General features: G+C 39.0%; 2 protein-coding genes across 2 annotated transcripts in view; one reads left to right on the top strand and one right to left on the bottom strand.

Annotated features, from left to right (window-relative positions):
• The window catches only part of ADSS2 (adenylosuccinate synthase 2), a 39,703-nt gene extending 35,574 nt beyond the window's left edge, over positions 1 to 4,129 (top strand). Inside the window, exons 12-13 of the mRNA XM_049830981.1 lie at positions 2,430 to 2,579; positions 3,341 to 4,129. Of these exons, the coding sequence (XP_049686938.1) occupies positions 2,430 to 2,579; positions 3,341 to 3,393 (203 nt within the window). The 3' untranslated portion in view covers positions 3,394 to 4,129. The remainder of the gene's footprint in view (positions 1 to 2,429; positions 2,580 to 3,340) is intronic.
• A 1,702-nt stretch (positions 4,130 to 5,831) lies between these two features.
• C28H1orf100 (chromosome 28 C1orf100 homolog) lies at positions 5,832 to 10,555 on the bottom strand. The gene is given in 5 exon segments (XM_049831509.1): positions 5,832 to 5,965; positions 8,002 to 8,050; positions 8,053 to 8,185; positions 8,844 to 8,992; positions 10,319 to 10,555. Coding segments are annotated over 5 exon segments (702 nt in total).
• Between the last annotated feature and the right edge of the window lie 1,596 nt (positions 10,556 to 12,151).

Raw genomic sequence — 12,151 nt, forward strand, 5'->3', positions numbered from 1 at the left:
AGAAGGAGCTGAAAATGTCTTGTAAATTCACAGCTGACTTCAGTTGGTGTCGTTGAGGCTGTAGTCTTTTGCTATGGAGCTGGCCAGTATCTCCATTTCTATTCAGTCATAGGAGTTTATGAAAGAAAGATAGAACTCCCTGCTAGCTCTGAGCTGATCAGTTTAAAAGGAATGTGAAAGCCATGGTGTAGTCCTGCTAATGACTTCTGTCCAAGTTCAGGCATCAGGTGATCTCAGCACAGACAGACACAACCTCTAGCTCAGGAGACTTTGAAAGCACAGGAACTTAGGAAATTGGGAGATTATTTTGGAGAAGCTTTGCTTCAGGCTTACCTTTTTTTTTTTTTTCTTGTGCTCTTTCCCTGGGCATCTACTGTAGATTAAAGAGCTAGGACACTGTGCTAGTTGCACCTTTGGTCTGACCTATATGACTGTTTTTATGTTCAGTTTCAGGAAATTGCTGGAGGATCCTTCTCTTAAAATGGTGCCAAGATTCTAAATTTCAGCTATTGTTTTTGAGTTGGAAATAATATCACATAATTCCTTCTCCAAATTATACTACCAGACTACCAGATATCATTATATCTGCTCTCTCTGTTACCTAATTCAGCTGTTAATAGGGAATATTCCAGAAAGCCTAAAAGATAAATCCCCTAAGGGCAGAGCTCAGAGAAGTCTAAATGGTGACTACATCTGCTACTACACTGAGCTCAGTTTATGGCTTATCTTTCCCACCCATTATCTTTTATCATACCTGCTGGAGCAAAATGAGATAATCGTTTGAAATGTCAAGAAATTTATCCCTTCTTTTTCTTCCTCTCTTTTGGGGAAGTAAGGAATTGAACTAATACAGAGTAATGGAAGATTGTAGACAAGATTAGACCGTTCAGTTCTAAGTGCTTTCAGCTTTCTCCTAGCTAGCCTCATCAGAGAGGCTTCAAAATAAAAAAATGCCTGTGGACCTCCAAGGTTAGGTGTTCGGTCACGTTCCTTCTTCAGAAAGAGAGAGGCTAGCATCCTATTCTAGACCATCTGCACTGCCCAGAGATTAGTTTGTGGTTTTGCACTTTGAACATAACTGGACAGCAGATGACACCTCAGTTGTTACTACTGATGACATTAAAGAAAGTGCTTATCCTTGGCCTCTGCAACCCAACATCCTTAATTTTCCTGTCTGTCCTGATTACAACAAGTATTGATTCAGGATCATTTGCTTTAACCTGTGAACACCTCAGTCCAAAAATTGTGCATTTCTTCACTGTTGTAGGCTTTGAAGTCAGTAGAGCATAGTCCTCTTTCACCCTTACTCAAAATGCCTAGTTTATAAAGGCTGTCCTTACAACATTGCTATTATCGAAATCCTACTTGCTCCAGGACAAATTATTCAGTATGCTGAGCCTGAGTTTGTTGGCTACACACACGCTGATGGTTTTGTATTTGCACCTCTACTGTGCTTCTTGCACCTAAAACCCTTACCCAGGTTGACTAGCTGTCTTTGCAGGAATGACTTGATCTGAGGCATGGAGCCTACATAACATTAATTACAGGGCCTTTGGCAGAACTCTTGTCTTTTTCAGGATGGCAAGAATGCCTGACACCTCCCATTTTTTATAAATGTATTTTGAGGATTTTCAGGCTTAAGGCTTTTGTTTTGCTGCCCACTGTCATTCCAAGACTAACGTTCAGATAATTACTGGAATGATTCAGTTCCAGAACAATGTGCCTAGCATCTTTTCTAGTACTTGAAATCATCACAGGATTCGGAGTTAATGGACAACATTGTAGCAAGTTACCAAATGAAGGACGAAATGGAATACACTCATTGCTTCTATTCTGAGAAGTAATTGGAAGAGTTACTGTTCATACATCATGTGGGTCCCCACACTGATGTGACAAATTCATTGTAGAGTTTTGGGGCAAAGGGTCTGTGGGCATCAGAAATCTATTATGTATGAACTGCATCTTATGACTAAGTTTAGTAACATATGCCATTTTAAAATATGTTTTAACTGCCTGATACTTACAAGCTGGTGCCTAATTTTGCGTTCACATCACCAAATTCCCTCATGAAGGGGGAGTTGGATCTTGGTATGTGTTCAGAAAAAAAAAAAAAAAATCAACATTTTGGGGAATTACTTTTCCTGAAAGGTTGTTTTCTGAACTTAAAAGATTATGTTTTAAGCAAAATATAGGCATGTGACTGTGAGTACTGGAATTCGTAAAGTCTAAGTACTGATAGTTACTGGATTATTTTTTTCTCTGCTTATATTAACAAAAAAGGACACATCAGCACCTTCAGTGCTGGTATTAGCGTATGAGTAAACCTGTTTGTATAAGAAAAGAATAAAAAGCTTTACAGTTATGTGTTTAGTGGTAGACAATATATAATCTTTGTGGACATAATATTTTTGTTCCTGTTTGCTTCTCAGCCAACCAGGAAGTCTTAAATAAAGTAGAGGTTCAGTATGAGACACTCCCAGGATGGGATACAGACATATCAAATGCAAGGACATTTGATGAGCTGCCTGTAAATGCACAAAATTATGTTCGCTTTATAGAAATGGAGTTGGGTGTTCCTGGTAAGTAATCCAGATTTTGTTGTTGTTGTTGTTGTTGTTTTGGTTTTTTCGTGCTCCATGAAACCTATCTTGTACTTTGTCTTAATGAACATTCAAAATATTGAAAACTAGTTTGCAGCTGTGCTTATTCTGATGTACCTGGTGATACTTGTAATTATTGTTTTACTTCTTTTTATTTATCTGTTTAGCTGTTGAATTGAAAGCTTTGGAAAGTTTTAATATGCATTCTTTCTTTGGCTTATACTATAGTTCTTGTTCAATGAGATTTTTATAACTTGCTTAAGTATTTTTCAGATTGGTTATAATAGGGGTTTAGTTCTGCTGCCATTATAAGGTCAGTGGGACTACTGATATATCAATGTAATTTAAATATATGTGACAGTAAGAGGTCCTAAACTAACAAATTTCTCTTATGCTCCTAATAAAGATGATCCTGTGGTTCCATCCAAAGATAGGAATTAGGAGATGATGCAAATCTTTACTTTTCTGACAGTTTCTACTTATCTTTTTTCCTATGACCTGGAAAACTGATCTATTTATTATGGCAGCTTCAAGACTGTTCCTGCTTTTCTAAGTTATCAATGCATTCTTACTTTGAGAACAATAGACATAGTTATCATTTCTTGACGTACTAATACTATATGCTGTGTTTTTCTTCAGACTATGGTACTTAAGTGCTTAAGAAGATGTTTGTATCTCAAGATACAATCCAATCTTGCTTTGTATTACTTATAATAAAAGTTTGCTTTTCTCTTCTGCAGTTAAATGGATTGGAGTAGGGAAATCCAGGGAATCAATGATCCAGCTGTTTTAAAGATTTCAGATGCATGGAAGAAAGCACACTCCTCAAAAGACTGCTCATTCTTAAATGCATTAGTAGCCCGCAAAGCAAAGATGTTGGAAAGATAGATTTTTGCATGGAAAGAAATGCTAGAGTTGATACCCCCAAATCAATCGCTACTCCTGAAAGAGACTTTTAACATGAACCTGTATCAATTCTTGTTCTACGGCAATTTCCAGGACACTTGTCATTGTTGTTCAAGGTGCCATCAGATTATTTTTTTTCTTTACCTAATATTTACTTCATGATGTAATTCCTGTTTGAAAATCTAAGGTAGCATTACTTTCATGACTGTTTGTCTTTGTTATCCTCTCTCTGCTTTTGGCGGTGTTACTTCCCTGAAATTTTAGACAGTAAAAATAATGCAGTTTTGCACAGATAGTTTTACATCCTCATTATTTGTATTCCTAAAGCTGTTGTATTCTTAATGGCTGCTCTTGTGAGTGATTAAAGAGGGGGATTCTGATTTTATAATGCTATAAATGCTGTCTAAATTATTGTGTGATCTGTTTTTTTTTAAAAAAAGATGTGATACCAAGTTGTTACGAATGTCCAGGTTTTTTTAGCTGTATAACACAGAAACTTACTCTTTGTAACTCACAGAGGATACTCAAGTGTTTACCAGGAAGTGTGCCCAGAAAGTTAGAAAATTGATATTGTAAAAAGTCCATTTGCGATTATTAAAGAACTGTTCTGATTTTGAGTTAAATGTTTTATAATGTTACTTTTTTTTTTTCTGGTATTTTAAAAACGCTGTACTTCTCTACTTCCAAGGCGCATATCTCAAACTGTTTCCCTAATTAAATGAGGTTATATTTATATTTGGTGAGAAGTCTAACATTTTGATGCCCTTTTAAATTCCTTTCTGTATAGCCAATAGAAGATCTTTCTCTGGAGAACTGGCAAAGCACAGACACTTTTATAATTATAAATTGAAGATGCTTTAGAAATAGCATTTAAAGTATTCAATATATTTACTTTAAATGTAGGGAAAATAACAAGTATTCACCTCAAGACATCTGACGTACTTTGGCTTATTAGTGTTGGGAAATGTTCTAGAATTATTTTAATTTATAACCATTATTATACATTCCAAAGAATGTTACTTGTTTTGGCAACAATTCAATAATTACATATACCCTTTCCAGATTTTTTGAGAATTACTTTGTTTTTACACACTATGCTATGGTATTCATGTGCTTCCTTTTCACTTAAAATAAAATTTACTTTGTTTCCTAAAAACAAGTTTGTGTCAGGGTGGGGCAGGAGTTTTAGATTTAGTTTAGTAGATTTTGGCTATGCAGGTGAATATAAGAAACTTCTAATGCAAAATAAAAGATATGAGGCCTTCCAGATTATGTCTTAAGTAACCAGACGTTTCCTGAAATGCAGTAGTAATTTGTTGGAAAAAATTGGAAATCAATTGGAATTGGAATCAATCCAATTTGTTGGATTGATGCTGCTGTTGAGGTGTTCAGCACAATGTTTGTGTTCTCAATTGGCATAAAATAAAACTGATTATCATAAAGGGAGGAACAGCAGGGTTGAAGGATAAAGATGCTGATATTTAAAGAGCACTTTCTATTGAATTATTTGCGTGCGACAGCAGTTAGCAGGGTATGTATTTTACTTGTGTAATATGTGGAAAGAGAAGGATACCATTGGCAAATACATTGAGACGCCTTTGTATCAGCATTGCATGTAAAGATCATTCTCCTCAGCATTAAAAATCAAACAACTTCATACTCAGTTTTTTATGGAGGGGATGATGGTCTAGTTTTCCTGTCAGCCTCACAGTCCAGGAGAGAGCCATACTGTCTGTCCCTAGCTAAGGGACATCTTGAATTAAAAATTTCTTCCTAATTCCTTGGTGAAGAGAAGGAAGGATATAACTGTGTGAAACATAAATTCCAATATTAATTTAGAAGGAAAAAAAATTACTGTTTTCTAGGTGATGGAGGGAATTGACCTTGCAATGTGAACAATAGGTAATAATTACTAAATATTCTTGTCTTCCTGTAGCTGTAGAAGGGACCAAGGGGATTTGTGCTGTCAGTGAAACTACCAGGCAAGGACTGGGGGCCTAGCTGGTTCAAGGAGTGAGTAAATAAATAAACAAGAGCATACTTTCCTTCTACAGTGAGTGAATAAAAGAGGGCTTACTATGTAGTTGTGTTTCACTTGTGCCAAGCAGAGACCTCCAAGTTCAAGGCCTGTTTCAATTCTTTCACCGTTGTAACTCCACTGTACAAACTACTCTTGTTTTCCAGTAAAGGAATTCATTTTCCCAGATGCGGCAGGATTTCTAAGCAATATAGCTATAGGCAAAAATGGTACAAACTATTTGTGCAGTTAAAGAAACAAAACAGAATTGTCTTGCATGAGAGTGATTTATGTTCTTTTGCTTTCTCTTAAGTTGAGCTGAGATTTTTCTTTGATTCTTCCACTGAAGTGCAGGCCTGGAAAGTTGAAAACATCTTCCTACCAGTGCTTGTCCAGATAATATGTGGTCTGGGATCTGTTGGCGTATATTTGCTCTCGTGACCTGGAGTGAAGAATTTTTCTCTTTAAATTTCAGGTGGTTAAACTTGGCATAAACTTTGTTGTCCCCAAATGCAAGTTTTGCGTAAGTTTTGCTAGAGCGAGTTCTTGGACTGGTGCACAAACACTTTCCTGGTGTTAAACAATGGTTATAGAATGGTTATATTCTACCAAATTTTCCCCTCCCCCAATGCTACTTTTTCTACCCCTTATTTCATTTGTACATATGGGGAAATAGGCTGGGATGTGTTATCACCAACCTGAATGTTGTAGAAACAAATGTTAACAGTTATGGAGGTTGTTTCAAGTGCTGTATGCTCTGCTCTTGAAACCATGCTATGTTCAACTATGGAAGCAAGGAGGAAGACGAGAACAGCCTGATACTCTACCACCAGCAGTGTGTTTAGCAGGGCCAAAGTTACATGTCTTTGAAGGTGCTTTTAGTTTTTTTTTCCTCTGTTCTGCTTTTTTTCTCCCTTCATTAGTCAAGAGCCCTTTGGCCTCAAAGGAATTGCCACACTCATTGGTAAAAGGCTTTTGGTTGTCTGTCACAGGCTAGTAATAAGCTGTAATAAAAGGAAAAACCTTTGTACTTCAACGACAAGCATGTCTTTCTCAGGCCCTTCCTGTATACTCCCTTCCTCTGTGAAGTCTCTTCTGTTGCTAGCATGTGAAGGAAGAGGATGGCAGCGTAGGATAGTAGTTGAAATTGATTGTCCTTCAAGTGTCGTGTCCCCTCCCACTAATGGGATGTTTTCAGGAGGCACAGATATACCTGTTAGACCTGACAAGGCTGATGACAGACAAGGTATTTTGATCTCACACCATTCTTGCTGCCACTGAAATATTTACAAGGCTGATTCTCCTAGGCTTGTGCTGTACTGCAGCATTTAATAGCCCTTAGGTCCCTACGGTTTAGTGAGCCTCCTTTACTAAATAGGAGGGGACGTGAGGCATACTTCTGCTGCTTAGCCGTTACATTTGTACTCCATGTGTAATTGGGTTTTGGTATGTAGCTAATGGACAAAACCTTCAGAAAGTGGCAGACAGATAATGCTGATGCAATGCACGACAGCTGCTTTCCTCAATCATCATCCTGGAAATCTACTTTCTAACAGAAGATCATAGTTTCCTTTTGCTGTCACAGCCAGCTCCCTTAATGAAACATAATCAAAGGTTTGGCTGGTTTAGAGAAAGTAAAGGGCAAAGTAGCTGGGAATGAAGATCAGGGACAACTCAAATCTGGTGAGTTTTCTCCCACCCATACTGTTCCTAGTCTCTGAAACAGTGAAACTTAGTAAACCTACTGGTATAGTAATCAAGCACACTTCCTTTGGTGCATGACAGCTTTACCTACTTAAGGCAGACTGCTGTGCATACATACATACACACAGATGCTGCTTTATTTGCAGACTTCAAATTTTACACCATACTTTGTTGGTCTGAGTGTTACAACTCATTTGACATGTCGTCTTCAAAATACCTTGCAATAAATACATGTTCAAGTATCTTCCATTCAACTTTAGACAGATAATGTTGAGTTAAATCCTAATGTTCTTCACTGCCACTTTAGAACTGTCAAATCAAGTGTATCAAAGCAGTGTATTTTCTCATGCTATGTTAGGGGTTTTTTCAGTGAAGAATCCATTTGTGCATACATCCATCCATACTTACTCTTTAACTCTTTTGATACACACTACTGGTGTTGTCTGCGTGATATCTACTTACTACTGGCTATCTGTGTTTGAGTAGCTGTTTTTAGATAACAATCTGCACAAGTGCAGATAGTTTGCCTTATTGGTTGCCCATTCGCTGGTTGCCCTCTGCATATTAGAGAGGGAACTGGGATTACCTGAGTGTTGGTAGTGGGGAGAGGGTATGACTTTGGGGGACAGGTGGCAGCTCTTTTCTGGAAAAAGTGAGATGACTAGTCACTTTTTTCTCTGTGCAATTTAGGACTAGTTTGTTCACAGCAGAGCAAACCTCCCTAGTTCATCTTCTATGCCCCTTTTGACAGGAAAACCAGCATAGATTACTTACTTGTGTTGAGATATGGCAAGTCAAATGGTGCTTTGTATGAAGATTGATTGGTACCGGTTGCTGGTGGGTTGTTTGGTTTTTTGTGGTTTTTTTGAAAATGTAGTAGTTCTTGAGAGCTGAATTGTCAAGGTGAGGTTGGAATGAAGTTTCAGCTTCATGGTTTATTGGAGCTGGTTGCAGTTTACTGGAAAGGTCTAGGCAAAAAGCATAAATTATTCTGTAATCTCATGCTGACATATGGTATGTAAATACCACGATCCACCCATGGGTAGCCAGCATTATAAATGTACTTTCTAATCTCCTGCTGAAATGAGCACTCAGTATAATGCAGCTGTAATCTAATAGATATTAACAGCCTGAGAATGTACAGTAAGACCTTAATAATTCAGTATTGTTCGATTGGCTCCATCTGACTTGTAATTAGCAAGATAAGGGTCGTGCCTTTTGCAGTCGAGCAACTAACTGCATTAGTTTAATACTACTAGACTTTTTAAAGCCTTGACTTCCCAATAGAAATAGCCTACAACATTTTAATATTTGTTTTTTAATTGTAATACAACAAATTTTCATGGGGGGGGGGGGGGATGCAGCATTTTTTCACAACAATTTCCATTCTAGATTCTCATATGCATAATAAATTCAGGTCATGCAGCACTCCTGGTATGGCCAAAAACTCTTGGTTGTAGTTTTGGTTTACTCTGCCTGGATTCTCTTCTTGTTCCTCTTTCAGGCCAAAGTCATAAAAAGTCATTAGAAGTTGTTGCAGTGTTGCCCACAATAGGCATCAAAGGGAAAGGCTTATTCCACAGGTCTTATGGGTTTATGTTTATGCACAAGCTTACCCTGGAGCTCCTCTGGATGCGTGTGCCTTGTGGACCAGTCTTAGCTGCCCAGGATAGAAACCACAGACATCCTTTCCAGGATGAACAACTGAGCTGATGAAGCAAGCAAATAGAAGATGGTGAAGGTACAAGCAGGAATCCCACGCAAGCTGTGGAAAAACAGTTTTTCTTATACAGCAGTTATGGAAAAGCAATATTTTTATTCCACTACAGACCTTACAAGCAAATAAGGGAATGATATTGATAACAAGGCAAAATCTTGTGTCTTTGGAAAAAATATGAGTTTGTGTGGATGAATGAACTTTTTTTTTTTTAATTTAAGAAATAAAAGTGGGCAGAATTCCTCCCCCCCCCCCCCCCCCCCCCCCCCGAATCCTAAGAGTCTTGGGCAGATTTTTTTAATACAACTAAATGATAGCCTGGCCTGTGCATATAATGTGTGCTGTGTGTTCATGAGGCTTACTCTAGTGGCAATAGTGGTGCAAGATCTATAAACTCCCTTAGTTTATTTGCGGAGTAAGACAGTAAGACATGCCAAATTCCTGCAAACAGTGATGTAAAATGTTGGGTTTTTTTTTGTTAAGGAGCTGCTGATGGACCTAAAATAACTTGCTTATGTGGCCTGAATGTATTAATCTCCATTTTGGTAGCAAAATCTGCTATGGAATAGTATACCTATTAGGAATCCCCCAGGAAAAAAAAAACAACAGTGTATGCATGTGAAAGTAAAGGTTCTACAAAATGTTAAATTTTGCAGAGCTATGGGAGTTTCTAGAATGAGTTGAACAATATTAGTGGCAGGTCTCAGAGTAGAAACAAATGCAGGAACCAGTTAACTTATTTAAACAGTATTTTATAATTCAGGACAACAGTGTGCTGTTCTGTGACTCAAAGCAGAATTTCTTTGCAGACTGATTCATTATATCAGTGGGTCTGACGGTCTGCTCGTTTGTCACAATTAAGTAATAATTTATTCTACCTCCTGAGGAATGAAATTTGGCTGCTGTGTATAAAACACTGACTCACCAGTATTTGGAAAATAAAGTAGATGTTTTCTGTATTTTGTTGCCCATCAGAGTTGGTGAATTATGTTTTGGCCACTCCATGGCAACTACTTCACTGGAGCGTGAATTAATATTGCAGCTCCAAGAGTTTGATGTTAAAATCGGTTCTCACCAGAGATCTTAGTCAGACTATTGTTTTGAATAGTGTCATGACACAGCCGTCTTAGAAACTCCTTGAATGCATCCACAGTTTGTTGGGTTTTTTTTCTAAAACTAAGACCATTGCATCTTCCACTTAGTTGTACAGCATGATGTAAAAACTCCTCATCCAATTCAGTCTACAAAAGAATGTATTTTCATGCTTTAGATAATTTCAGTCAATCTTGGAAAATGTAGCTATACAACATACAAAAGTGACAACTCCAACACTCACACACAATATGAGCTGTTGAGAATCACTGTTATATTTACCAACATTTCCATATCCCTGTCAGCCAGTTCTGCACAACTGTTGTCCTCATCATAGTCAGCAGCACCAACAGAGATTCCTCTCCTCTCCCCAACTCCTCCCTGGGGGTGATTCTTCTCCAGTTTTACCCTTAGCGTGGCTTCAGTGGGAAGCGTTCCTCTTCCCTCATCTTTGGGAAATGGGGGACGTTGCATCTTCTTTCCTCCAGCAGGAATCGTGTTGAGGTTGCCAACCCACATACCTGAGATTGTGCCAGTAGCGACTGTGTCTACCACAGAACTGAGAAGCTTTCTTCCGAACCTCGGCTTGCTTACTGGTCTCCTGGTGTACACTTCAAAGGCCCTCATGTTAGCATTTATCCTCCATCCTGGATACATCGGGAATATTTTTTAAATTTGCCATTTGAATGCCTAAGTTACAGCTTTCTCTTGTAACTTTGTACATAAAACTTTATAGTTACAAGTCTCAGAAGCTTTTGGGAGTTGAAGTATTAGAAAAAACCTCATCATGCTGTGAACTGAAGTGGCTTTGGTCTTAACAGACAAGGGATGTAAAGCTCAATAGGAAGGAGAGAGCCTAAGACAGAGGTTAAATGGTTCATGCAGGAGCCTGCAGGGAGTCTGTTGCAGTCGAGGGAAAGCAGTACATCCAAATGCTACAGCCATACAATTAAAATTGCAGGACCATCTGTAATCTACCTGCTCATGCTAAGTAATAATCAGCCATAAAAAATATCCTAGTCTTTGTTTTTGAAGCATACTGATCTTAACACACTGGAAAACAATTCTTCTTCCAGGATGAAATCCATTCTGCTTTTGAAAACCACGGAAGTTCACACCAATAGAATTTATTTAACTAAGTGGCGTTTCTGCTTACAGATTGGGTGAAGACTGAGGCTGCAGTGTGAGCTTACCTTTCCCGGTTCGTGCCGTGGGGTTACAGACTTAGACAAATCATAGACCAAAGATCAGAAGAGGCAAAGCTTGCAGGCACAGTCGTGGGGGCTGTCTGCCTGAGCTCCCTTTCCCTTGCTAGGCTGGTGTGAGCAAGTCCCTCTGCCTCGCTCAGCCTGGCTTTGTGATGGTTCCTCCTTCCCTTACTGCCATCGGAAGGGGAGTGCCTCTTGGCCTCGGGGCAAGGGGAGCAGTCCCACTGGTGCCAGCCTTGCGAGTGCTTTTTTGAGGGCTGTTTGAGCCAATTTACTAGCAGTGTTGCAGTTGACTGTATACACAATAAAATGGACTGGTGTACTGAAGGTGGAGATCCAAGAGCTAGACAGGGGAGGGGAAAAGCTCATCTGTCAGCAAATCACTTGGAAACTTGTGCCCCTGCACACCCAAGCCACCGTGCTGAGTGCTGCAGCGCTTCGGTAAATTAGATGGTAGTGTCTGCTAGTCCTCGGGTTGCGTTCTCTTCAAGTTACTCCTAGGTCCGAGTGTAGGAGCATCTCCTGACAGTCGTGAAGTTTAAAGAAAAAAGTCAAAGGGTGAGAAAACGAAGAAGATCAGACACAGGAGGGAGTCCAGGGTTGGGTCTCAAGGGTAAACCTTCTTCTGATGCTTTATTGGACGTGCTTTCCAGTACATCTTACTTGCTATAGGCAGAAAGTAAAGCTTTATTTCACCTTTCTGGAATTGGAAACGTAGGCGTAATTTGAGTCTGGATTTTTTTATGCACCCTTCTGTCATATGTGCTACGACCTACATCTCAGCACTGGAAGACAGAGACTTAAGGAAAGGTTGAGGTGGGGCAAGGAAGAAGGAAGAGCTTTGCTTCTGAGACACAGACCCCTGGAGCCAGGAGGGACCATGAAGGGCCTTGAGTCGGTGGGGGGC

Source organism: Accipiter gentilis, chromosome 28 (assembly GCF_929443795.1).
Source record: "Accipiter gentilis chromosome 28, bAccGen1.1, whole genome shotgun sequence".
Classification (NCBI taxonomy): Eukaryota; Metazoa; Chordata; class Aves; order Accipitriformes; family Accipitridae; genus Astur; species Astur gentilis.